This window comes from Anas acuta, chromosome 1, assembly GCF_963932015.1.
Source record: "Anas acuta chromosome 1, bAnaAcu1.1, whole genome shotgun sequence".
NCBI classification, from domain to species: domain Eukaryota; kingdom Metazoa; phylum Chordata; class Aves; order Anseriformes; family Anatidae; genus Anas; species Anas acuta.
In genome coordinates, this window is record NC_088979.1 from 189,029,863 (window position 1) to 189,055,276 (window position 25,414).

The following is a 25,414-nucleotide window of genomic DNA, read 5'->3' on the forward strand; positions in this document are numbered from 1 at the left end:
AGCCAAATTTGTCACCTGGGCAGCAAATATGCACAGAGAAATTAAGCACAGAACCTGGAGGGCAAGGGCAAGGGCAGCGACCGACAGCACATTGAACCAATAGGGTAAAGCCAAGCCAGACTCAGAACAGGCCACATAACAATATAAAAATATATGGCTTTCACAATATGAACAGCTTTTCTGAAACTCTGAAGAAATGACAGAAACGTAAATTAACAGTAGTATGTTCTTTCTGCCAAAACCTTTTTATTACACTTTTTTTTATCTGCACTTGGGGGCTGGTGACTCACCAGGCTGAGTGATTCAGAAGAGCAATTTTAATTTCCATGCCCTTTCCCTTCTGCAGTTTGTGTGCACGGTGATTGCCATCCTCCTGCATTACTTCTACATGAGCACCTTTGCGTGGATGTTCGTGGAGCAGCTCCACATCTACCGGATGCTGACGGAAGTGAGGAACATCAACTTTGGGCACATGCGATTCTACTACGTCGTTGGCTGGGGCATTCCTGCCATTATAACAGGTACCCTCAGCTGCCCACACTGCTTTGTTTGCTTTCCCTGTCATCTCCGCTGGCCAGATGCAGGAAAGTTCACGGAATCACAGAACCATCTCGGTTAGAAGAGACCTCCAAGATCACCTAGTCCAACCTCTGACCTACCACACACAAGTCCTCCACTAAACCATAAAAGTTACCCCATCCAGCTACGGATGCACTCCACTACTGCTATTACTTGAGTGCTTTCCTGCATGAGGGCATCACCAAGTCATGATTAGCAGAAAGTCAGCCTGAATTTGGCAGATCTGCACACCAAATGTCTGTAGTGCCAGCTGAAATGATACTGAGGGTTTTACAAACATAATTGCACCCAGATTAAAACAGGAATTGTTAACATTGCTTGGGAACAAGAGTGTTTTTATTTTAACGACTTTGCTTGTAGTCTTCATAAATTTTCCTTCCCTGTGCTGTTAGCCCCAGGATATGGACACACAGTCCCAGGAGAGGTAGCTCCAGTGGCTTCAGAAGTGATGCTCCCACAGGACATTGTATTCCCCTCCCTGGACATTCCCACTGCAGAACCCTTGACCAACAGTAAACGCTCCCTGAAGGGGTTTTCAGCAGCTCTGTTTTACTTGGCATGAAAATGAGCTGGGAATACTCAAGCAGCCTTTTACATCATTTCAGATACAAAGGCAATAACTTTCAGTTGTGGAAAAGTAATTAAAAGCTGGAGGCAGTAATCTTTTAAACTGTTCCAGGGTGATCCGCGGGAGCACATCTATCTCCGCCCTCGCCGTGGCTATTCTTGCAGTCAGACATTTCCAGTGATACCCAAGCACATGGCGCTGCGTTAATGCAGGCAGACAGCTCCTTGGGAAGCATGCTTCGCAGAACAGTTGGAGTGGGGTTTTTTGCTTCAGCTATTTCAGCATGTATCTGTTGCCATATGGGAAATCAAGTCATAGGCAGACAGTTAACTTTTACCCAGTTGCTTTTATTTTTTTGCAGATAACAACATACCGTCAGCAATGACAGAGATTTAGATGTCTCTCAGATCAAATAAATAGCTATCAATCATGTACGCTTGCAAAAATATTATGGAACAAGTTAGACTTCTGCAATTACATGAGTTTTGTTTTTTTTTTTTTCTGTTTGACATAAGGAAGAGTAATACAAAAACATGGCATAGGTGAGAAAGGGTGTCCTTTCTGGAGAGGTGGTAAGTTTTTCCATATCAAGTTGTGCATAAATATTTTCCAATTCTATCAGTTTATCCAGGACACACCAGAAGATGCAGCTCAGAAGGCTCTGCCACTCTGGACATACTCCTGACACTTCAGATAGAAATTGTCTTTGTTTTCTCTAGCATTTCAGACATGCGTAACTGTTATCAGTACCCACAAGACTACTGCAATGCACTCAGGAATATTAAGTGTCATGAGATAATTGGCAGCATCATTTCGGGTAGAAAAGAAGTAATATTTTTAAAGGAAGTAAACAATTTGCATTTCAGAACACATAACTCTTCAGTAGTTTCATCTGAAGGATTTTCTATTTCACGTTTGGTTTCTCCCGAATTTTAAATGAATTGGGACTTTCTCAACAGCAGTATTATGCAACATGAATATTACAATATTACCCATTTTTACATTTTTCTAATCAGATATTGTTCTCTGTAATATGGAACTGTTTTTCAGTATTAAAATTATGCATACATTATGAATTGTGGTTCCAGTTTGTCTCCTGTACCATGAACTCTAAATCTACTGATTGACAGTTCACTTAAATAAAAAGTCATGTCTCTGTTACTGAGAAAGTCAGAGGATTTTGTCGAATGAAGAGTGAAGAAAGCTAAGCCATTAGCTTGCCCTTCCAGGTTTAGAAATCATCTGAAGAGAAAAATCTTTCATCATAAAAAGCACAATGTGGTATTTCTTGCCCCTGGATAGCTTTGTTACTGTACGTATTTCAAATAAGCTTCTTTTATACATTTTAAAGTTTAATATCTAAAGAATAAGAAGGTTCCAACTTCTTTAATACGCATCTTAAACATGATTTCTTTAATTTTTTATTTATTTATTTATTTATTTTATGAAAGAAGGATTGTGTATGTTTCTTAATAATGGAAAAGTCTAGATATGGGAAAGAATTTTAGTCTTGGACATCCAAATGGCTTTATAATTTTATTTAAAAGATACCTAGTCCTATATATCTCTATTATGGCTCTCCTGAAAAAAAATGAACTGATAGTAGCAGTTGATTTACCCTGTTTTGTTCATTTTTTTCCTATTTTCCATGCTCAAAATGACATTCACTTCAGACTGGGATGTAGTCTAAGGGGTCTGTGATGGGACCGGGCTACTTAAAAACAGGAACCTTGAACTTCAGGGAGAAAAAATCTTAGCAAAATGTTTACCTAGGGAATACTCCAGTGGTGAAGACCCCCATTTAATCACACCATACAAAAGCAAATTGCTGCGAATAAATGTAGGATGGAGATGAGAGAAGGCTTACAGCCATGAAAAGCGTAAGGATCTGGAATATTCCTCCACGGGGAGCAATAGTGGAATTTGCTTAAAGCAAATTAAATTCGCTTTAAGCTGGCTCATTTTAAGATGTAGTTTGATCCATCTAGGAAAGGGATTTTATGACTTCCTTGCCTCAGAAGCAAAGGGCTAGATTTGGCACTGAGCAAGACCCCTCTTTGTGGCAACACGCTAACTAGTTGGCATATACATGCAGTAACTGCTTGCCATGGGGTGTGCTCATGTTAAAACAGGTTCTTATGTCACCCTGATATCAGTATACCCCAAATAATGGCATTTTCCAAATTTGCTGCAAATACTAAGCGAGGTGATGAATCAGGAAAAAGGCAAGGCTGATGTGCAGTTGCTGCAGAGCCTGCAGGAGCTCAGAAGTGTCGAAGCGTGCCCCCACGGTGTGCTCCTGGCATGCTGCTGGGATAGGTGCTGGTCCCCACAGGCTGCTGGGCTCAGTCCTGGTTCCCGTGAGCACCAGTGAGCTGTCGTGCAGCCCGCACGCTCAGTCTAGTCCTTAAAGCCTGTAGCATTTAATCAGTGTGCCAGAATGGTTCTTTATATTAAATTGCCTTTGGCTTAATTCTGCCTTTGGGTGAAGTGTTATTTCACATATTGTTGAGTCCAGTAAAATCTGAACCGCCTACCTGAAGACCGAAATTTGCCCTATTTGTTTAATGGAGAACTTTAGGGTCGGATTTGGGGAGTGAAAAAATGTTGCAGTGTGCCAGTTACTCTCCGAGCCAGATGTTTGGTCGAACCGTAGTTTAAGTCCCACTAATGGGGAAATCAAGTCCTGGGAAACAGCCTGTGTCTATAGAATTACATCTGTATAAAATACTTTATGGTCCCTTAATCATTTATGGCTAATTCTTTCTGGATGGCAACTGCTGAAGGCAGTGGTGGAAGGGCCAATGGGAGCAGAGGGAGAGACCAGCCCATCTCATTCCACACTTCAGAGAAAACAGATCCGATATCCACCGCTTTGCCAAAGAGCCAGTTTAATTTTCATAGACCATGGGCCCGTACCAGATGTGAGTACTGGCTGTGGGCCAGTTTTATGCAGAGAGGGTGAAACGCCACTACCTCTCCCCTTTTTTTTTTTTTTTTTGGTGTCTTTTTGTCAAAGCACACAGGCTTCAGTTCCAAAAGGTGTTTATTAATACACATGAATCCTCGTTATGGAGAAGGGCACTGCCGTGAACCTTGGACGCCTGCTTGAGGCAGGGCACACACTCAGCTCAGTAGGTGCCCCAGTGCCCAAACAACGTGCTGCAGCCATTTACCATATGGCACTGGCCAAAGGCTTCACAGGGATCAATTTCTGCCTCTTGAAGAAGGAGGAACTCTGCAGTATTTTGCAGGTCAAAAGCAGAAATCCTGGCCCGTTGCCATATGGGCACAAGGTGTAGGTCACAAAATCAGAGGGCACAGCAAACCAGTAGTAGGTAGAGGTTGGACTCTGAGAATCCCCAGGAAATATCCAGGCTTTGAAAAACAAAACAATAAAAGGTGTGTTCTTAACTCAATTGCCTTGGGGGCATCACCAAACTCCATTTCAAGCAGTGCTGAAAGCAAGGTGAGGTGAGCACTCACCTGGCTCTGAAGGAGTCTCAGCCTCCGCTCCTGAGCTCAAGCAGTTAAATCCCGTGAGTTCCCAAGTTCCTTTGTCTCTGGTGTTATTTTAGTGACAGTAAGCTCACAGCAGTTAAGAATGCACTTTTTTTGTAGTATAGACATCTCCTCGGTTATGATTCATGTCATTCTACTGCACAGGCTTATTGAAATTCCTCTGCTTGTCATTCACCCTGAAGGCTTCATCGCTCTGTGTGAATATGACTATAAAATTGTGCTGGAACAGGATTAACTTGGGACCTGCATTTACTGCAGTTTTTATGTAGCTGGGCTTTATTCTGATAGGCAAAACTCATCTGATGTGGGATGTGCATGGTGTCATTTGGTATGGGATGACCAGTGTAAAGGTTTTGGTTTACAAAAGTTTTATTTCAATGCTTGTCTTGACTTAGACTTCCCAGACTGTCCTACTGAACACATCTTGCTACTATCTTTCTGTTTGTTGGACGGTGATTTCAAAATGTTACTGCTGTGCCTGCTTGTATAAAAGATCTCACCAGCACATTTCTGATGTCTTTTTTCCCCATCTTGTGACTCAGGGCTTGCTGTTGGTCTGGATCCACAAGGCTATGGGAACCCTGATTTCTGCTGGCTGTCTGTTCATGACACCCTGATCTGGAGTTTTGCTGGACCCATCGTAATCGTTGTAGTTGTAAGTATGGTGGAGTTGGCATCCTGAACTGTCTCTTCCCTACTACTACCTCTTCTTTTACGTTTTGTCAACTAGTAGTCATAAAGCAAGAGTATTCTTTAAGTTTGAAGCAAATGTGCTCAAGTTTGCGTCTTCTGCTTGAAGAGATTTGACAGGAGCTAAGCAAAGCTACTGGAAATTAGAGGGCTACTTGCCAGTGCAAAGATTGTTGATAAATATCTCTGTGGCTAGAAAGATGCTTATTTTTTCACATTTGCCTTGTTCCATGTTTGAATTGTTGGTCAGGGAGCTTATAAAACAAGTCAACAGAACGAGCTGTAACAAGTCACTTCATCCAGAGGTCCTAAAGAAATATTAAATAAGTCATAAGTCAGGAACTCTAAAGACTTGGCTGGAGTTTGTCTCCCTCAAAACTTCTCTCAGTAACAGATCACCAGAAGATAAATATCCATGTGACTGTGTCTTGTATACCAAGTGCAGTTCTGGTCTCCTGAATGCAGTAAGTACAAAGTAGACCTGGAAGCAGTGTGGATTGGGGTTGTGAGTTATCAGAGACAGGGGATAGCCCCTGCTGGAGGAGCATATAAGTTGAACAGAACCTTCAGCCTCGAGAGAAGAAATCTGCAGGGAAGGGGACAGGGAGAAGTCTGTAATAGTGGTAGCCTGGAAAATGTAAACTATGGAGCCAACTGTTTTGTCTTTTCCAACACAAACAGTAGCAGGAGATGGCAGGTTCAGAACAAACAGGATGAGCAATGCCATCGCTCCACAGGGAGGTGAGTTAGAAACTCCCAGAAACCAAGTGATAGCGATGGTGGAGCTCTGCGTGGTTTCAGGAAGTGACTGAACAAACTCACAGCATCACTATTCATGATGAGTGATTAAGTACAAACACCCCACCGAGTGTATCCCATCTCTAGAAATCAGCAGAGGCTGGAGGGGTTTTCTGAGGAATTATCATCAAACCCTGTTATTAAATTCTTATATTCTGCTTTGGTCCCAGCAGAAACAAGATGCTGGGCGAGTGGACTCTGGTCTGGACAAGAACAGCCACTCTTGAGTTTATTCTTTAGGTTTTGTTTCATTCAAGCCTTCAAGCAATCTTACTGTGTTTCAGCCAGGCTGAGTCCCAGGACATTCTTGACTGATGTTGGCTTGAAACAGGATGAATTTTGGAACTGGAAGAGACATGTAAATTAAAGGAAAAATATACTTGGCACCACAAACTCATGTTAGGATAAAAATTCTATTGTCATTGAAAACTGAGCTCTGACAAAATAAGAGAAAGAACCCATGCTGTTATTTCAATTTCCCTTTCAGATAAACACTGTCATCTTCATACTAGCAATGAAAGCATCGTGCAGACGAAGGCAACGTTCATTTGAAAAAACTGGAGTCATGTAAGTTGGGGTTCAAAAACCTGTAGAAAAAAAAAATCCAGCCAAGAATAAGAAAGGGACAGAATTGCTTAAAAGCAGGCATTGGGGTTGGAATAAGTAAGATATTTGGAAAAGGAGCCAGTCTGCATTGGCAGAGGCGATTGAGTTTCTTTACCAGCACCTATCCCTGGGTACCCTTGGTGTAAAACCACCACAGTGCTATGCACTGCTGACAAGTGTAGCCAGGAGAAGAGAGGGAAGAGAGAAAGGATCAGTCTCTGTGTGGTGCCATTACAGTCTTCCAGGGCTTTCATCATACTCCCTACTATACTGTCCTTTAACCTCATCCCTGGCATTTCCTGGTAGGCATAATTCTGGGTCTCCTTGTGGCCACCCGTGGCTCAGAAAGGTCTCCCTGATGAATGCCAGGATGACCAGCTGTGTCAGGCAGGGACACACTGAGGCTCCTGTGCTGAGAACCAGCCTCCACCCCCAGCCTGCTCCCCGTGGGATGAGCAGAAAGCCCACAAGCTGAAACCTGCCACCTTTCCAGGCTGTCCTGGCAGCCTGTTCCCATTAACTCTGATTTTGCCCAAAGCTTAGAATTTACATGCGAGCTATAATGCGATTAGCTAGTGGCAAGACAGCCCCTGTTTCCAAACAGGTAGCTGAATGAGATTACAGAAGGCTTCTTCAAGCTATTTACTCAGCATCGGCTGTCAGGTGATTTTTTTTCAGTTTCTTTTTTAAACCTTCCTAAACAAATGGAGTGTAATTGCTACTTAATAGCAGCTATTTTACTCATAACACAAAACTTTTGCCACTGGAATTGTGACCAACCTTTGCAATTGCCTGTGGAAATAATGCTTTTAAGCAAACAAATACTCCCCTGAGTGCTCTCAATCCAGAGCCGTGGGCTGTAACGTGGAGAAAGAATGTGAAGGTGGACTCAACAAGCAGAAATGAGAAGGACCTGACCATTCACCCCACACATCTCTTCCTCACAGTCAACAAGACTGAACCGTAGGGCTTGGCGAACAGCCGTGTTTGTTTGAGAAAACCTTGGAAGCAGACAAAAAAAAAATCACCTTTTTTATCACCCGAATGTTTGAAGTCACTGAACATAAGGAGGGAGTTGGGAACAGGGGGCTGGTGGGCACTGCCCAAAGGGCCCTTCTAGATCCCAAATTGTAGGCGTGCTCCTCACCATGTCTGTGTGTGCTCTCAGGGAGGAAAGGGCACTTGAACTTCCACGTGGTCCCACCCCTGTTGGGAAGCTGGGCTTTCCTCATGTCTCCTCTCATGCTGCAAACCCCCTGTGTGCTTTACAGCTCCGTGCTGCGGACAGCATTCCTGCTCCTGCTGCTCATCAGCGCCACGTGGCTGCTGGGGCTGATGGCAGTGAACAGCGATGTCATGACGTTTCACTATCTTTTTGCCATCTTCAGCTGCCTCCAGGTAAGTTAGCGTTTTGCCAGGGGCAAACCTCACTGAGTGCACTGCTGTGCCCCCAAAACGGGTAAACATTGGCTAACTTGGTAACTGAGATGTTGTTAAGATGTTAAGTACAATTTTTGGTCTTTTTTCTCAAAGGGAGGGTTCTTTTCACCAAAGTCATCACTTTCAGTAATTGCATCTCTCACTTTCAGTCATTGTAAGATAAATGCTCTAATATTGTAACCTGTGACAGACGAATAACAGTAGGCAATTATACCTCTGTCTTCCCAGAGGGAAAATCTTTGCTACTCTCTTCTGCATGCTTACAGTTAACAGTCATCCTGTTGCTTCCACAAAGTAAGTTACTGTTTAAGAAAATGAGTCAAATAATGATCTCCAAACACAACTCGTATTAAGGATTTACTGGATCACTTGTCCCGGTGTGCACAGTTGTTGACTGAAGATGCAGAACACAGTTTTTGTAGGAGACCTGGCATGTAAGTAGACACAAAGTCATGTAGTCATGACTTGAAAATGACCAAGGATGGCAGAAACTGTCCTGGCAAGTGCCTGCAATATTCAAACAGCTGCTGCTAGCAGGCCATTCCTGTTGGTTGCAGTACAACAGCCACAAATGGCAACCAAGAAGGAAAAGAAGCCCGGTGGGTCTTCTCCCATGCTTGTCCATGCCCTGGAAGCACATCAGATGGACCAGCCTGGAGGAAGGATATTTTGCCACTGCAACTGAAATAAAGATACCCACTTAGGCTGTAAAACCAGGCTTCCACGAGCCTAGGATAAAATTAAATTAAATATAAACCCGATGAGAGGGAGGAAAGCCAGCAGCTGGAATTCTCCAAATTTGCCCAGAGAGGCACAGTGGTATGTGGCGTTTCACGTCATTACCTTCTTTGAACTTAAAGAGACATTTATGTGAGTTTTATTAATGAATAATCCCCAAGTGCTAATGCCAACTAAGATTGCATTTGATTGAATGTTTAGAAAGTGAACTTGAAGTTTAAAGTTACTCTAAGTCAATTGCTTTGGCTGAAGTCATGAAATGCAGGCATCGTGTGATGTTGGTACAGCTGCAACTTCATGAGTGATTGGCTTCTATAAACTATATCTCCTACCAGAATTGATAACCATTTGGCAGCTGCATGAATTCCTTCAGAGCAAATACGTCTGAAAACATACACGTGCATGTCCCCCACCCCCAAAGAAAATTATTCTTGGGTGTTCCTGGCAGGCCAATAGCTGCCCAGTCCTGGGGATTTGGGCAGTTTTCCCTCCTTGAGATATTGCTGAATGGATGAATGTAAGGGACAAAAGTTGGGACCTCTCCACCCCCAGTATCTCTCCATGTCTTACAAAGCTTTCTAAGGTTCTCTTAGCAACAGCAATAAGGACACCTACCACAGAAGTTCCCCATTGCCAGAGGTTTTCATTTTTGATGTGCTGCTATTGATTTTGTCTCATCATCAGTGTTAAAAGCTCTAAAATCTTAATGCATGTACAGCCCTGAAACTCCCTGAAATGTCCATCAGTGGGACACTGAGGTCCTCACTGGACATATTGAGAAAAATGTTTCTTCCCAAACTATGGGGCAGGGTGAGACCTACCATGAGCTCTGCTCTGTAAATCCTGGAGGAATACATCATTGTATATATTTTCCAAGGCCCTTGATGCACATTTAAACATGGAAGCAAATATTGAAGAAGCCCTAGGAGATCAGTCAATGGTATTTCAGTCAAAGGCAGGAAATAGTTATTGCTATTGAAATCACTGACTGTGAACTAGAATTCAGGGGTTGGTTCAAAACGACTGTGCTCTAATACCTATTTGTATCTGCAGTTTGGTAGTATTGAAACATTTAGATTTGTTCTTCCTTTCTCTGAAATGATCCAGGGGCTGTTCATTTTCTTCTTCCACTGCGTGTTTAACAAAGAAGTCAGGAAGCATTTGAAGAACACTTTAACTGGCAAGAAACCTCTTCCAGATGATTCCACTGCCACAAGAGCTACATTATTAACTGTAAGGAAAAAAAGAAAAAAAGGGGGAAAAGAACTTCCCTCATGCTGGTAGAAGTAACCAAAAATGCACTTGCAGGTGGCTTGTCCATAACTAAGCAAATTGTCTGATTTATTTAAGTGACTTTTACAAAGATTACTGATGGCTTCTCTCAAAAGTTTTGATTACTGCTTCAATTAAAACATTTGAGAGGGATTTTTTTTCCTTGGCATCAAAAAGCACTTGGTTCCTTTGAGGCTTTTGATGGGTAATGTGGACTTCCAGTAGGAATTGATTATTTTTTATTCTTGCAAAATTCAAAGAAAGTGACCATAGAAAGTGCTGAACCACTTTGGTCCTTGCACTGTTCTGGTTATAGTCATGTTGACTTGTATAATGGACAGTCTGAAACTTGTAAATTGAAGTAACTGGTTACCCCTCCAACTTTATTGCAAACCTGGTGGCATCTACACTAGCAAATAGGATCAGATCATGGGCTTGAGCCCACAGACGCTGGTGAAAAACATTGAAAGGAGATTTTCTTGCTTTGATCTGATTACCCATCTGCTTGCAGAAATGTTAATGAGACATGTGGACTCAAGTTAAACAATACAAAAATTAGCAGGCTTTCTCTCCAATGTCCTCAATGGCTCATAGCAGAATCTCAAGTCACGTTTCAAATCTTTCTGCCGTAAAGGCACACAGTGCCCAGTGCCCAGCAGGCCACCAGAAGCAATAAGCTGAAGGAGACCATCACCAACTCCATTTCTCAGGCACGACGCTCTACAGTTGGTTACATCAATTGTAGGAGAGGAGGGATATGGAAGGGTGGTCTGAGTCTTTTGAACAAAATTTCTGAAGAAAGAAAATCAATTACAGATCTCAGGCTCGAGCTTCTGCATCAGTGCTGAGCATTGCCCTCTGCCCCTGTCAATGTGCCCTGCTGAACAGAGAGGTCTGCCTGGGAAGGTTAGGAATCCACTGCATTATGTTGTTTAAACAAGTTCTTCTTGTCATTCACTACTCCTTTGTGTCTTTTTCTCCTTCAGCGATCTCTGAACTGTAACAACACATACATAGAAGAGCCAAATATGTATCGCACAACCCTTGGGGAATCCACTGTCTCCCTAGAAAGCACCGTCAGGTCAGCCAAGAGCCACAATAGCTACCTTGCTTATATTCTCAGGTAATCAGGTGGCAGGTGCATGGCTTTCAGGTGCTTGCCTTTCCCTTTTCATTCCTCTTGTGGAAAAGAAAAAGCCAAACAGAAATGTTTTGGTTCAAGTGCATCATGTTTTATGTTGTAACCGTTCTGCTTTGTGCGACTGTCATTTACTTTTGTGTGTTTTCTTTTGCATGCATCTTCAGTGGGGACTTCCAGTAGTGCAGTGGTTAACGTGGCTATTGTGTTAACTATTTGGGCTGTGCTGCTTGCCTGGTAAAACACAGATGTGTCTCAAGGAGTGGGACTTAGCTTATTAACATCAGGCTTTTTCAGGGTGCAATTCATGTCTCCAAAGGCAGACCTGTCTTGCTGTGAAAGTACCTACCCTGACAATCAGTTAAGCACAGGTTAATTAGCATGTGCTGCAGCTGTCTGTGACCAGAAGAATCTCATCTGCATGTCTGCCTTGTTGTTAGGAACAGTGAAGTGACCAAGAAAGTTGTCCCCTGTTTTTATTCTCTAAGGGATGATGCTGCTCATAAGCTCAGTGGATCCTCAAGTCAAGCAAGGGCTGGTCAGACTGAAGCGGATTCCTCCATTTTTCATAGGAATCCTTCGAAATCCAACGGTAAGAATTTCTTTAAAATGCTTTGACCCAGTTGTGAACCTTTTCCTTCTCAGCACTTTTTTCAAAGGCTTCTGTAAGAGGAGGAGCAGTTACTCTGACTTGGTGTGCCTCGTTCCCCTTGTGCTGTTGGCATAACGAGCTGTGCAGTGGTTGCCTTACCAGGGAATTCTGGAATGGAATTATCTATCGGCTTCTTGTGATGGCTCAGTTTTAAGCTGACAGCTGTCACAACTGTTGACGGTTTCTGGCGTCCCTCTTCTTTCTCACGAATTATGCGCTGCTGCTCTTGATTTTTAATTGGACATCTTTTCATGTTTGAGACCTTGAGGCAATATCCTCTTTTACAGCTATGTGTTTTGTACAAGAAAATGAGAGCTGTCTCTTGGCTGGTTTCCTTTCATTCGGGGTCTTGATGTTAAATTTTGTTGCCTTGTAGCAGTATTTAAGAGTGCATTTGCAGATTTCCTGATATTTTTAGGTACCTCTGCCTGCGTGTTGTGTTGACTGAGATGCTGTGGAGCTGCTGTTCTGTGTATTGACTAGTGAACAAAGTATCTCCATTCTTTTCTGCAGCCCCCTTGCAGAAAAAAAGGGTCCTGCCCATTAGCTGAGCAGAGCAGTGTGCTTCCGTAATTCCTTAGGTGGATGCCACAGTCCTTGTGAGTTAATCCCGAGAACACCCATGGCTGGAAGTGCTCATCCCTGGCGTGCCCTAAACCAGACGCCTGCCTTGTCTTTGTATTCATGCATTCATCAGACGGACGTGTCCAGCTCCTGCTCACCCTCTCATTGCTCTATTTCCCCCTTTCCACGTCTGTAGAGCATGATTCGGACTCTGACAGCGAGCTGTCCCTCGACGAACACAGCAGCTCCTACGCCTCCTCCCATTCATCGGACAGCGAGGAAGACGGGCTTGAGCCAGAGAAAAAGTGGAACACATCCACTTCCAAAAATAATGAGCGTGGCCCTCTCCACAGCACACCTAAAGGTACTCCTGGTAGGAGGGAACAGCAATGGGTGTATTTTATTTAAAATAGCTTTAGAGTAGGTGGAACTTATTTATCAGGCTAGCATACAACGTTTGGAAATGGTGTTACACAGCCAGCAAAATCTCACGTGAAGGAAGAAGGGTTATTTTGCTGCTTCTTTTGAAGGCAGGAGGAAGAAATACCTGCCTCTCTTCATGCAGCAGATGCTTGTGGATTCAGCAGGGTCAGGAGAGGTCACAGAACCAAAGCACTGGCCACCAGTACCAGCGCTGTGTGGCAGGGTATGGCCATTTCTAGGTGCAGTTTGTCTTCTGAAGGTTAGTTAGCTTAGACAAAGAGGTAAGGGGGTGTCCAAGCTGTGTGCTCTGCACAGACACAGCACAAAGTTCCTCAGGTGCCCTCATCCCTAAGAAACCACCATCCCCAGGGAGCCCGAGGGATTGCCATCCCTGGACAGCTGGGAGGGCAGATTGGTCTCACACCTCTCAGACTGCCAGCAGCCTCGCAGGGACACCCTCTCATCCTGACAAAAGTGGTTTTGGGGGTTTGCTGCACCCCAGAGGAGTGTAATCCAGTGAAGATCATTGAAAGCATTGCTCTGGTCTGGCACTCAGCCACTCCCCAGCTGCAGGAGATGAGACAGGCTGGACAGTGACTGCAAAAGCCTATCAAACAGTGGTTTTCGAGCTAGTGTTTTTTTGCATTGCAGTCGATACCCTTCCCAATCATGTGAAACCCTATTGGCCCACAGAGTGCATAACGGCCAGCGACAGCGAGGACCCCAGCGGCAAGCAGAAACTCAAAGTGGAGACCAAGGTCAACGTGGAGCTCCACAGGGAAAACCAGATGAACCACAACAACGAAGCGCCGCAGGACAAAGAGAACGAAGGGCAGCAGAAGGAGAACAGGCCCCTGTCCCACCAGAATAACCAGCAGCCAGAGCAGAGGAAAGGTAAGGTGGCCAGCACCACTTCGCAGCATGCTGGGAGGCTGGGGCGTTAATGAGCATCAGTTAATGCAGTAACTGCACGGGGAAAGAGCAATCTCCAAATGGCTTCAACCTGTGTAACCAACTAAAGTTAGTAGGCAGCTGGTGAAGTCTAATCTTTTGCTTTAGAAATAAAGGGGCAAAGCATAATTCTGATTAAGAACTATAAAATGTCACTTTTTGGATGCGTTCAGCTTGTTAAATGAATTTACTGATACGTTTCAAAATTCTAATTCTTCCCTCTCTTCTGTAACAGGCATCTTAAAGAACAAAGTCACCTACCCTCCCCCTCTGATGGACAAGAATATGAAGAATCGCCTGCGGGAAAAGCTGTCGGATTATAACCAGACCACGATCTCATCCAGGACTACTTCCCTGGGGACCAACGATGGGGTCCGCTCTCCTTCGGACTCGGGGGTGACAGTAAAAAACGCTCGGAGGGAACAGTCTCGAGACCAGCTCAACGGCATGGCCATGAATGTCCACGTGGGAACAGGACATGCTGAGACCTCAGACTCAGAGTAAGTACCACGACTAGGATGCCCTGGCAGAGCTCCCATGGTTCTGGCCTCTCCCTCCACTTTCCAGCCCCAAAATCCCAAACAAGCAAGGATTCTGCCTGGGGACTGCACTTGAGTCCTTCACCAGTGGCCTTGCTGATTGCTTGCCCACACCACGTCCCCACACCACAGTGTTTTACTGACGAGAAAGCCAAAAACGGGTATCACAGGCAAGGTGCCATGATAGAAACCTGTCACCAGTCACCCTGGTGTGCTCTAAACTGGATTGTTACTGGCACAGTGGCGTGAGGAACGTAGCTCTGCCCCAGCTCCTTGGTGTGGGGCTTGCTCAGGGGTGCTCTGCTCAGGGCTGCCTCCTGCTTCCTCTGTGCTCCCAGCCTCTCGTTTTCACATGCCTTGGACCAACGGAGCACTCTTTTCCCCTCTTTTTCACCAATTCTACCATTTTGTAGCAAGGAGGGTGTTTGGAGCCATTAGGGATCTGTCACTAATGGGGTGCAATTAACGATAACATGGCCAGGAGCAGGCACCCAAGGAGGAGGATCAGAGCAGGGCAAACACAGAGCAGCATTTCTCAGTGCGTGTCCAGCAAGAGGTGCAGTGGGTGTCCAGCAGGCAGCTGGAGGAGGGCAGGCAGGGGCAAGACATGAGTGAGCAGGACCTGGAGGAAGCTCAGCATTTTGTGGGGTGAGCCTGGGAGGGACATGGGGAGATCCAGCCAAGCAGGAGGGGGGGTGTTACCTGGGTGTGAGATCCAGTGGCTGCAGAGAGAAGTGTCGTGTCGAGCCACTGACCCTAAATTAGCAGGCGTGTGATTCCCACCCACTGCACAGAGTGAGTATTTGCTGTTCCAAATGAAATCAAACACCAACGAAAGGCTGAGCAAGCTTCCAACCAAAGGGTGTCCTCAGAAACCTCATTACTCATCGCAGTTTTCACATTCAAAGCAAGGACGGCCTTAAGTAAAGTCCGTGTAAACATTTTACACACACAGCCTTCCCTTTATTAGCACGAATAATAGGCTCACTCCTTCTCCAAACACAGAGAAAATTTCTCACCCATCTTTAACTCTAACATCAGGCGTTAGATACCCATTGCTGTTCTAGGGTGTGCAGACCATTCCCAGCTTGCTACAGAAATTTGGATTGCTGGGGACTGGCTGCTGAATATCTCCTGGTTAGCCAGGAAACAGAGGTGTCTTTAACAAGCAATAACTGCTTGCTGCTACCAGGTAATAGGTTCTGTACTGGGGAAAAGCTATCCAACTTGGTGTCCTAAACAGCTGTTCTGTTCTCTGCACCTTTTGCATACGGTAAAACTGTTTGACAGCAGAATGCATGAACCTGTCTGAAATACCAGGCTTCTAACAGCTTGCAAGGTTTCGTTTGAGCCTCACATCTTCACCTAAGCATTAGCCAAACACAAGCACTCGGTAAAGTTCTCTCTAAATAGTGCATCTCTTGGGTATCACCTGTAAATAACGCTCCTCAAGGGCAGCATCCCCTGGGGATGTTTGGTAATTTCAAAGAGCACGAGCCCTTACGAAAAGGGATGAGGTAGATTGGGGCGGAGTTGTTTGCCTGTGCCTGTCTAACCCCAAGCCTGCATGATTGCTTCTTCCCACTAACAGAGGCAGTAACGAAACTTCAATTTGAACCATCAGGAAACCGTGAGCGCTGCTGCGAGCTCTGGACTCCTCACCGCAGGGTCATTGCCTGGCCGCCTCGGACTTCTCCAGCGTCTCCGCACAGCTAGGAGGACGAAGGTGGCTCTGACTCCCGCGTGGTTTCATGCTCTGGCAGACTCCTGGCTGCTCGCAGCGGAGGCACGGTGCCCAGCTGCCCGTGATGGGGCCGCTCTGTGATCACGCCGCACGTGACGCGAACCTGTGCCAAAAAGCATGGAAACGGCCCCAAGGATTCCCCCAAGGATTCTCAGCAAGGGTTGAGCTCCTTCTTGCAGTGTGGGCAGTGCTGCAGGAGCTGCTCAGCTGCTGGGGAGAAAAAAACAAGCTACCGCAGTGGACCTACAGGAAGACAACCCGTCTGCCTCAAGGCAAGCACCAGGAGATGCCCCTCGCGAACTTTTCTCCAGCTACAGCGTGAACCATTCGGCGTGCTGGGCTCTGGGGAGGAATATCCCAACAAGTGTCCTTTAGTTTCTATGCCAGCATCTCTCTCCAGCCCCCCATGGACACGTCGTCTTCAGAAAATAAAAATAAAAATCCTTTATATATATATATATATATAAAGTGTAGATACTTTTATATATTTTGTATGGTGACGCTAAAGAAAAAGTTCCTTTGTATATTTTACATTTATACTGATCTTCTCAATTTGATAATAGGAAATCGATTAAAAGAGTTTTTGATATTTTTTATATAAACATTGCACAATCTTACTTGAATTTGGCATTTGATAAAGTAACTGGCGCTTGCATGGAAACCACCTTAGGATGCAATGCAGTTTTCAAAATAAGACAGTAAAGATTATTTCTAAATCCAGGAACATAATTTATAAGTTTTGTTGACAGATTTTGGAAGACTTTAAGGACACAGTATGTTTTTTCGTAACCTCTTCTGAAACTAAAGAAAAAAAATGTTTGGTTTTTTTTTATTTTTTTTTTTATTTTTTGGTGTTTTGGCCTCTTCTCTCAAGTGCATTGAAATGTTCAGAAACTGAACTTCAGGGCTAAAAATAAGTTGTGTCTTAGTCTTAAGATTTCAACACAGTCCTTGTGTGGAAGAAATTAAACCAATATTTCCCACAGCAAGAAGAGGAAAACAAGTGGTGTAGTTGTGGAGTGGGTTTCTCGGACACTGCTGGTCTGGCTCAGGGACAAAACAGCCTCCCGAGAAGAGGGTCCTCCTCCCAGGTTCTGCATGAGGAGCAGGCATTTTAGTTTACTGCTGCTTTCTCTCCCTCTGGAGTCAGCACATTGCTAATCAAAGCAGAAACACGAGGCTGGAAGGATGGCCAGGCTTTATTTCCCAGCTGTCTGAGAAATCCCTGGCCTTCCTGGTGTGTCCAAAAGCACGTGGAAGGATTCAGGTTTCACGTTCAATGGTACGGCCGTGACCACCAGGGCTCTCAGGAGCTCCCCACGCTCCAGAGCAGCCCTTTGGGAAAATACCAGCTCATGTATGAGTGCATATGTGAAAGGGAAGGTACAGAAAATTACCCTAAATAGAACGCAGAAGATCAGGAAAAAACAAAACAACAACAAAAAAAGGCAAATGTAGAGCAATCTGGGTTTTGTCGCATCCCTATGCACCTTTAAATGCATTTAGGAAATGTCTTTGGGAAGGGAGGGGGAGGAAGGGTACTGGTCCTGTACAAATTCTGCAACATGCTGTGTGAAATTTTCTGGCTGACAAAAAAGTTCTGAATGTTTTAGGTGCCTGACACTTGGCTGTGTGCTCAGGCGTTGTGTATAGCCCCTGCTAGTTGTTTTCACATCTGTGTATGTATATTTTGTCCCAGTGAGATGTAGGTAGTTCTTATTTTGATCAGAATTGTTGCAGTAAAGGAGGGTCAGTTGTGTTAATGACAAAAAAAATTAAAACCTATTTTTATGACTTTTTTAAAGCTTTATGGCAGATTAGACACTGGAGGTTTTTTGGTTTTGTTTTCTTTTTTTTTTTTTTTTAACAAATGTGTATTTATTAATGTGCAGAACACTGGAATTGCAGCACAGATGAAAGGAGAATTTACAATAAATTAAGATTTTTTTTTGAACTTCTGGAGTTTATTTTCAGTGCCGAATGGATGCTGAGGGCCCAAGGGGCATTTTTAGGGATTTACAAAGTAGCAGGAGGGGAGATGGGCTGGCACCCATTGATCTTCCCAAGGAAGCAGAGGCTGAAAGCTTCATCCCCACCACTGTCTTACAATCAGGTGCCCCTGATGTGCACCAGGCATCAGGTTTGGGCTGCGAGGAGCAGAGCCTGTGTCCCATTCTTCCTGAAGCACCGCAGAAGGCTCTGCTCTGCGTCAGACAGGCATTAAACTCACTCGGTTCTGGAAACGCCTTCGCAGTCCTCTTTTGCAGTGCTCTAAGTTCACCATGAGGCTGGGTCTTAGTTTGGGAGGAAGGCTGGGTTTGGGGGCTTCTGTTTTCTTTGGGGGTTTGGTTTTTGTTCTTTTACCAAGCACATTCCTTGTTCCTGCAGAATTTGCACTGATGAAACCCCAGGACATCGGTGCGTTGACATCCACCCAAGCCAAACCTCGGCTTCTTGTTCACCCAGTTTCCATGGAGGGGAAAAATCTGCTTGCAAACATCCCATGCTATGGCAGACCCTGAGTTTGGACATGGCAGGGGAGCCAATGCAAGCCTGAGATGACAAGAACCTTTTCTGACTTCGTTGGCTCCATTCTTGGCTTTCTTAACCCAGCTAGCACTAAGCCAGGGTCTTGCTCATGCTTTTTAGGCTGTTGTGCAGGTCTTCTTCATTAAAGGCACAGCAGGGACCTGCAAGCGTCTGCCAGCGTTCTGGAAATAAAGTATTTCCCAATATCATCCAGCTTTTTTTGTAAGTGTTCCTAAACATTAGGCAATAACCTGGCAGCGTGTGAGGTCAGGGGGAGAGAGAGTGGTTACTGGAATGATTTAGGGGCAAAATCAAAGATGGGGAGCTTTGATTTGCAAACCACTAAACAAACCCAAGCAATTAGCCCAAAGGGAAACCGTTTTTAGATTTTATTGTACAAGTTCACTTTTGATGGACTTGTTTGTTCTCATTTACACAAAGCCCACTTTTCTGCAGAAGAACATTAAAAAAGACCCAGGCTTTCACATCAGCAGGACTGGTATGGGACAGCCCAGGGTCCTGTCTCCAGCACCAACCAACAGCGGATGTTTAGGAAAAGAGGAATATCACAGACCTGTTACACAGTGAGGTGGCCCCACAGGGTCCACAGTCCCCAGCAGGGGCTGAGCCCCCAGCAAGCTGCAGCTCTGAAGCTCCCAATAATTTGTCTTACTGCTTTTGGACCCATGGAGACTTCTGGTGCACAGTGGTTTGCCTGATTCAGTCACAAGCAGCAAGGAAATGGTCTTAACTCGTGTTTAGCCTTCCTTCTTGCCCTTCTTCCATCTCTTCCCAGGTCTAAAGCATCCTTTTTCGAAATAGAAGGGAGACAAAAGAGATCAGAGCTGCCCACAAAATGTGAAAGGCAGGCCTACCAACAGCCAAAAAAATAGATTTTGCCCTAAGCAAAGTGCAGGAAGAAAGAGTCTGGAAGATGCACCAGTGAGAGAAACACGGCACGATAAGGCTGAAGTAACCTAAGAGCTGACATAGCTCAGCCCCCTCCAACAACCCAGAATCAAATACGCGTGTGGATTTGTCTAACACGTTCTTAAAAGTCCTAAATGACACTCCCAATCTATCTGCCAATAGCCAGCAGAGCCAGGGCCAGGCTGGGATGCATTTGGGCCCCGCAGCCCTAATGCTGTTCTCCTGCCTCGCCTTTATGGCCCAGTTTGCATTCAGGCAGTTCGCCTTCCCTCCCCGTAAGAAGCAATTCGCACTGTTCTCATTTTCCATTTCAGCCTCTTGATTTTGGATCCATTCTCCAGTTTCTCATACTCCTTTTGAATCTTAATCCTGTCTGTGAGGATGCCTGGAGTCCTTTGGCAACATCTGCAGATTTTACAGGCTACCTTCCATTTCATCTTCCAGCCTGTGAATGAAAATACCACATAAAACCGAGCCCAAGAGGGATCTTGTAAAACATCCCCTCTTGCCCAGAGAGTTTTGCACCTACCTCATATCGAATACCATCGGCCCTCACTGCCTGTGTTTGGTGTGAGGGAACATGGTGCCGGGCAGTATCAAAGGCTTTCCTTGAAGACGTGTCCCATCTGCTGCTGCTCCTTTGTCCAACATGCCAGGCACCGCAGGAAAGAAGAAAATTAGATTAGTCTGATGTGTGTTGCAGAGCCCACGTTAACTCATTAGTGGCTTGGAAATACTGACAAAGTATTTCTAAGAGTCCCTAGGGCCCCCTCTGGGGCTCTGTGCCAGGCCTGTGTCTGTCCCCTTGGCCAGAGCCAGCAGCTGCTGCAGGTCCTCTGGTGGGGCCTGGAGTCACCTGGGGTTATCTGCTCCTCACACCCAAATATTACTTCAAATCACAGAATGGTTTGGGTTGGAAGGGACCTTAAAGATCATCCAATTCCACCCCACCAGCCCAGGCTGCCCAAAGCCCCATCCAGCCTGGCCTTGGGCACCTCCAGGGACGGGGCATCCACAGCTTCTCTGGGCAGCCTGTGCCAGGGCCTCGCCACCCTCACAGTGAAGAATTTCTTCCAAACACCTAATCTAAGTCTTCCCTTTTTTAAGTTTAAAGCCATTCCCCCTTGTCCTATCCCTACACCCCCTGACAGAGTCCCTCCCCAGCTTTCCTGCAGGCCCCCTTTAGGCACTGGCAGGCCGCTGTAAGGTCTCCTCAGAGCCTTCTCCAGGCTGAACAACCCCAAATCCCTCAGTCCCTCTTCACAGGAGAGGTGCTCCAGCCCATGGCCCTCCTCTGGACTTGTTCCAATCTGTCCATGTCCTTCTTGTGCTGGGGGCCCCAGAGCTGAACACAGGGCTCCAGGTGGGGTCTCAGGAGAGCAGAGCAGAGGGGACAATCCCCACCCTCACCCTGCTGGCCACAATTCTGATGTATTCTGAGCATATTTTCTGTACCTGAAGGGTGCCTGGTGCCTGTGTGAGCTGGTGAAGGCAGCCAAGGCCTGGAGCTGAGCCAGGAGGTGTGGCACGGGTAGAGCTGGGCCCAGCCACCTCCATTTGGGTGCTCAGCAGGGAGCCCAGCTGGGAAAACCCAGTGCCACCCATGGGCTGCTGAAAAATGGGGTTGAAACCAACCTGAGAACAAATCCGCTGCAGCAAGCCCTGAAAGGCTGCCAGGGCAAGGAAAAGAAATAAAAAGAGAGAAAAGTGGGACCCCTCCTCCCATCCACACAGGCTACAGCTTCAGGAGCCCATCTGGACCTGTGCAAAGCCAGTATTTTAAGTCAGATCCACTTGGGAAACAGAAATGAACTCAAAGCTGGAGCTTTCCAGGTGCTGCCACTCTCTTTCATTAAAATAGTTGCTGTGTGTCCAGCTGGGTTGTTTCCAGAATTAATTTCTTATAGGGTTGTTTTGTCTTTTTTTTTTTTTTTTTTCCCCTACAAACATAACAGCTTGCAAAAATGCCAGCCTCTTTGGCTAGCATGTAGGAAAACCTCTTGCTTTCGGTCATTTAACAACAACTCTTCATACGTATGTCTTTAATGATCTTGTTTATGTTTTAAGGCTATAGCACTTCCCAAGTAAAGAACTCAGTTTTTAAAAAAAATCCTTTTGTTAGATATCAACAGACTCAAGGAAATAACGAGCATGTGAAGTTCTGTGCACATATAAACTTTTATTTTTTTTAATGCAGTGAAAGGATTTATAGCCCGGGAGTGACTCCAGGGCCATGCAGGGTGAGGGATGAACACGGACCACAGCTGAGGGTGCTGCAAGTGCCCTGGTGGAGCTTGGAAGAGCATCCCCGGCATCATGGCTGTGGCAGGAATAAAAGGGTGAGAGAAATGCAGAGATTAGGCATGCACGGATGCCCCAGGTTATTCTCAACCAGCCAGCACACCAGTAAGGAGAGGTTCCCATAAAATCGCTCAGAAGCAGCAAAACCTCCGGCACTAGTGGGCGAGGTACAAATCTGCCCAAGAGGTCTGCAACAGAAAGTCAGGCAGATTCTGCCATGGTGTGATTACTCGGAAAGAAAAAGAAGTAAGAACACGTTGACAGCACATGGTAAGCCACCCATCATAAAATAGCTCTGATGGAGCAAGCACCCTGAAGGTACAGAGATGAGAGTGCTCTTCAATCAGAACAGCTGCACTTCTAGAGCCTGCTCATCAGATTTCTTATATTTTTTTTTTATAAAAGGAACCTAGGGCAGTAACTTCATTCGTTATAAAAGCAGCTCCTGAAAGGCCTGCATGTTTGAAGCAGGTGAAGAATACCTGGCTTTAAAGGAAATAAATATCCCTCTTCCCTGGATTCATTCCCTTCAGGTGAGGAACATCCCACCAAATCTGGTAGGAGGCAGCCCCAGCTGTGTTGGAGAGCAAGTGAAGCGCACAGGTTTCCAGGTGAAGCAGTAAATCATCCCTGCACAACACACCTTCACTTGGAGAAAAATCTGTAAATTTTATTACGCATTTCAATTCACTGGACAAACCAAATAAGAAACCTTGGGTGGTTAACTTCTTCCCTTCCAGCTGCACAGGGAACACATTTTGGGGGTGGAGAGGTTGCGGATAGAAAGGTTCAGGAAAAATAAGGAGCAAACTGGCACAGAACTACCTTAAAGGCCTCACCTCTCCAAACATCCCCTCTAAGGAGCGCATTCTCTTTTCTGCATTTCAAACACAGGTGTTGGCCTTGAATGCAGACAACACACACCAAGCGTGGCTGGTCTCTGCTCCATGAAATGGCCACGTTACCTAAATACAGTTTAACACCCAGCTGCGAACCAGTTCACAGAGATTTTTTCTTCTGCTATCTCCTCCTGTAAAAGCTAGGTGCAAAACTTGTTCAGTGTTAAAATCTTTTACCATAAAATCACCTCCTTTAGTATTTTAACCCAGTGTAGGCTATTCTGATTCTGTAGTTTTTGCTACATTTATCTCTCTATATATGTCCATTTTTTCTTTGTTTGTTTCTGTGTAATAAAAAATTGATCTCCAGTTTTAAAGCCATGTCTTTATTGCCAAACCTTTCAGCCTCAAAATAAATGAATTGCATGTTTTCACTGCACACAGCAAATTCGCTGAGTTCCTCTGCCATGGAGCTGGCTGGCATGACACGACCTGCAGAGTCCTTACGTACTCCTAGGGAGGAGCAATAGATAAATGTGTGTGCAGGCAAAAAAAAACCTTCCACCTTAAGTAACTAGATTAAAATAAAATCTACCTTTAATCCAGCACCAAACTTAAATCCACCAGATGCCTCATCAAATCTAGTTATGGCACGTTGCTGTCTTTTTTTTGTATTTATAATCCACCCTTCTTTGATGTTTACAATTTTATATAGCTCCTCACCCAGCAGCACAAACCCGCACCAGGGTGGCTGCGCGTTGCCATCGGGCAGGAGCTGCAGCAGGACTGGGGACTCATCCTTCGAGGCGTGCGGGTGGTCAGAGATCTGTGCTACTAACTCATTTCCAGATGGAAATCTCCCTGAACTGCTTGAAATAAGAAAAGAAATGTTACAGGGATGGTTCAACCCTTACATCTCTTGCTGAAACCCTTGTGTGTTGCAGTGAGCAGCAGCCAGCCCAGGATTTCCCTGCTGTGCTGTCACGCATCAGCCCTGGAGCATGCAACAGACTGGGAGACAGAGACAGGGACCTTCCCTGCACCTACCCCAGGGGAAAGGAGCATGTGGGCAGCTTTGTTCCCTCTTCCAGAGGATTTAGGTGAACCTCTCATTGCTGTCCTGGCCAAATTCTGTTAAAATCAGAAAAGGTTTTAATGCACAGAAATGGCTGGCTCAGCAAAATCTGAAAACTGGAAAACCTGCTTCGTTATGGGCACGTAGCCTAACTTTTTCATTTATATAGCTGGTTGGGCTTGAGGTTTAGTTTTCTGGTGGTATCGCAGCGGTGGTGGGGAGGGCTTGGGAGTATCCAGGGCTGTCTGATTTGCTTTGCTTGGAGAAATTGAACAATCTGGCTTTAGTTAAGGAACCCAGCACCTAAGGCTGGGTTCAGAAAAATCTGCATTCAGAAAATTTCAGAAAAATCTGCAGTCTCAACCTGACTTCCTCCACCCATGCTCGTACTGACTGACGGAGCTATCAGCTGGTCCCAAACCTCCCAGCTCACACACCTTAGCCTCCCTCCACACCAGCTTTTCTTATAAGCCCCCTTCCCTTGAACAGCCTCCTTCATTCAGAAGTGATTCCCTGGTCTCCAGCTCACCAGACCTCTGGAGAAGCTGAAGAAATGCTCGTTGGTATCAGGACCAGCAGGTGGGAGATGGAAAGGCTCCATCTCCTGGTAGCAGTTCCATCCTTTAAAGAGGATCCAGCCTGAGGAAGGCATCCCTGCAGAGCAGATGGTGCTGCACACTTGCCATGGCCTGCTTTACAGATTTGCCTGCCCCAGAGGCTGTTTGGTAACACAGAGAGGCCTTTGTAGCTTGTTCTGCTGTCCCTTGCTACAGAACCCAAAGACTTCCCACGTAGGAAAGTGGCAGCACAGTCCTTCACTGCACCTTCCTGTGCTGGAGTGTCCAAGCTGAAAATGGGTTTGTTTGTTGGGGCAATGGAAAAGGGATGTGAAAATACGGTTTTGGAAATAAAGGTGGAGGAGGAGGAGGTTGTATGCTTAAATCTGAAAGGGCAGGACCCTGAAACCCATGTGAATCTTCACAGTGGTCCTTCCCCTCACCTGCTGGAGTGAGGTGGCTGCAACATAGAATCACAGAATGCTTTGGGTTGGAAGGGACCTTAAAGGTCATCTAACTCCAACCCCCTGCCATGGGCAGGGACACCTCCCACCAGACCAGGTTGCCCAAAGCCCCATCCAGCCTGGCCTTGGACACCTCCAGGGGTGGGGCATCCACAGCTTCTCTGGGCAGCCTGTGCCAGGGCCTCGCCACCTTCAAAGTAAAGAATTTCCTCCTAACTTCTCATCTTAATCTCCCCTTTTAGTCTACTATACAATCTCCCCTAGTCTACTAGGGCACAAGGCAAACTATTGCCTTGTGCCCTATTACTATGCTCCACATCCCAAGGAGAGCTCAGCTCTGTCCACAAGGGACGAATCTCAGTATAGATGTACAAATCCAAATGTTGACACCAGATCCAAAGCTGTTATTTTTTTTTGTTGTTACAAATATGTTGAAAAGATAGATCTATCCCAAAATAAAATTTAACTTTTTTTCCTACAGTGGTTTCCAGCTAA

At 45.5% G+C, this 25,414-nt stretch overlaps 1 protein-coding gene across 6 annotated transcripts in view; it reads left to right on the forward strand.

The window, feature by feature from the left end:
• The window catches only part of CELSR1 (cadherin EGF LAG seven-pass G-type receptor 1), a 160,450-nt gene extending 142,272 nt beyond the window's left edge, over positions 1–18,178 (forward strand). For 2 of the 6 annotated variants that reach the window (XM_068669710.1, XM_068669711.1), the window contains exons 25-35: positions 347–521; positions 5,212–5,324; positions 6,645–6,724; positions 8,035–8,161; positions 10,049–10,174; positions 11,200–11,336; positions 11,840–11,943; positions 12,764–12,931; positions 13,642–13,884; positions 14,177–14,441; positions 16,072–18,178. In XM_068669710.1, coding sequence (XP_068525811.1) covers positions 347–521; positions 5,212–5,324; positions 6,645–6,724; positions 8,035–8,161; positions 10,049–10,174; positions 11,200–11,336; positions 11,840–11,943; positions 12,764–12,931; positions 13,642–13,884; positions 14,177–14,441; positions 16,072–16,096 — 1,563 coding nt within the window. In that variant the 3' untranslated portion in view covers positions 16,097–18,178. Of the gene's footprint in view, positions 1–346; positions 522–5,211; positions 5,325–6,644; positions 6,725–8,034; positions 8,162–10,048; positions 10,175–11,199; positions 11,337–11,839; positions 11,944–12,763; positions 12,932–13,641; positions 13,885–14,176; positions 14,446–16,071 lie in introns of those variants that run through there. The other 4 variants (XM_068669712.1, XM_068669714.1, XM_068669715.1 and 1 more) reach the window with 4 other exon arrangements.
• Positions 18,179–25,414: the final 7,236 nt, after the last annotated feature.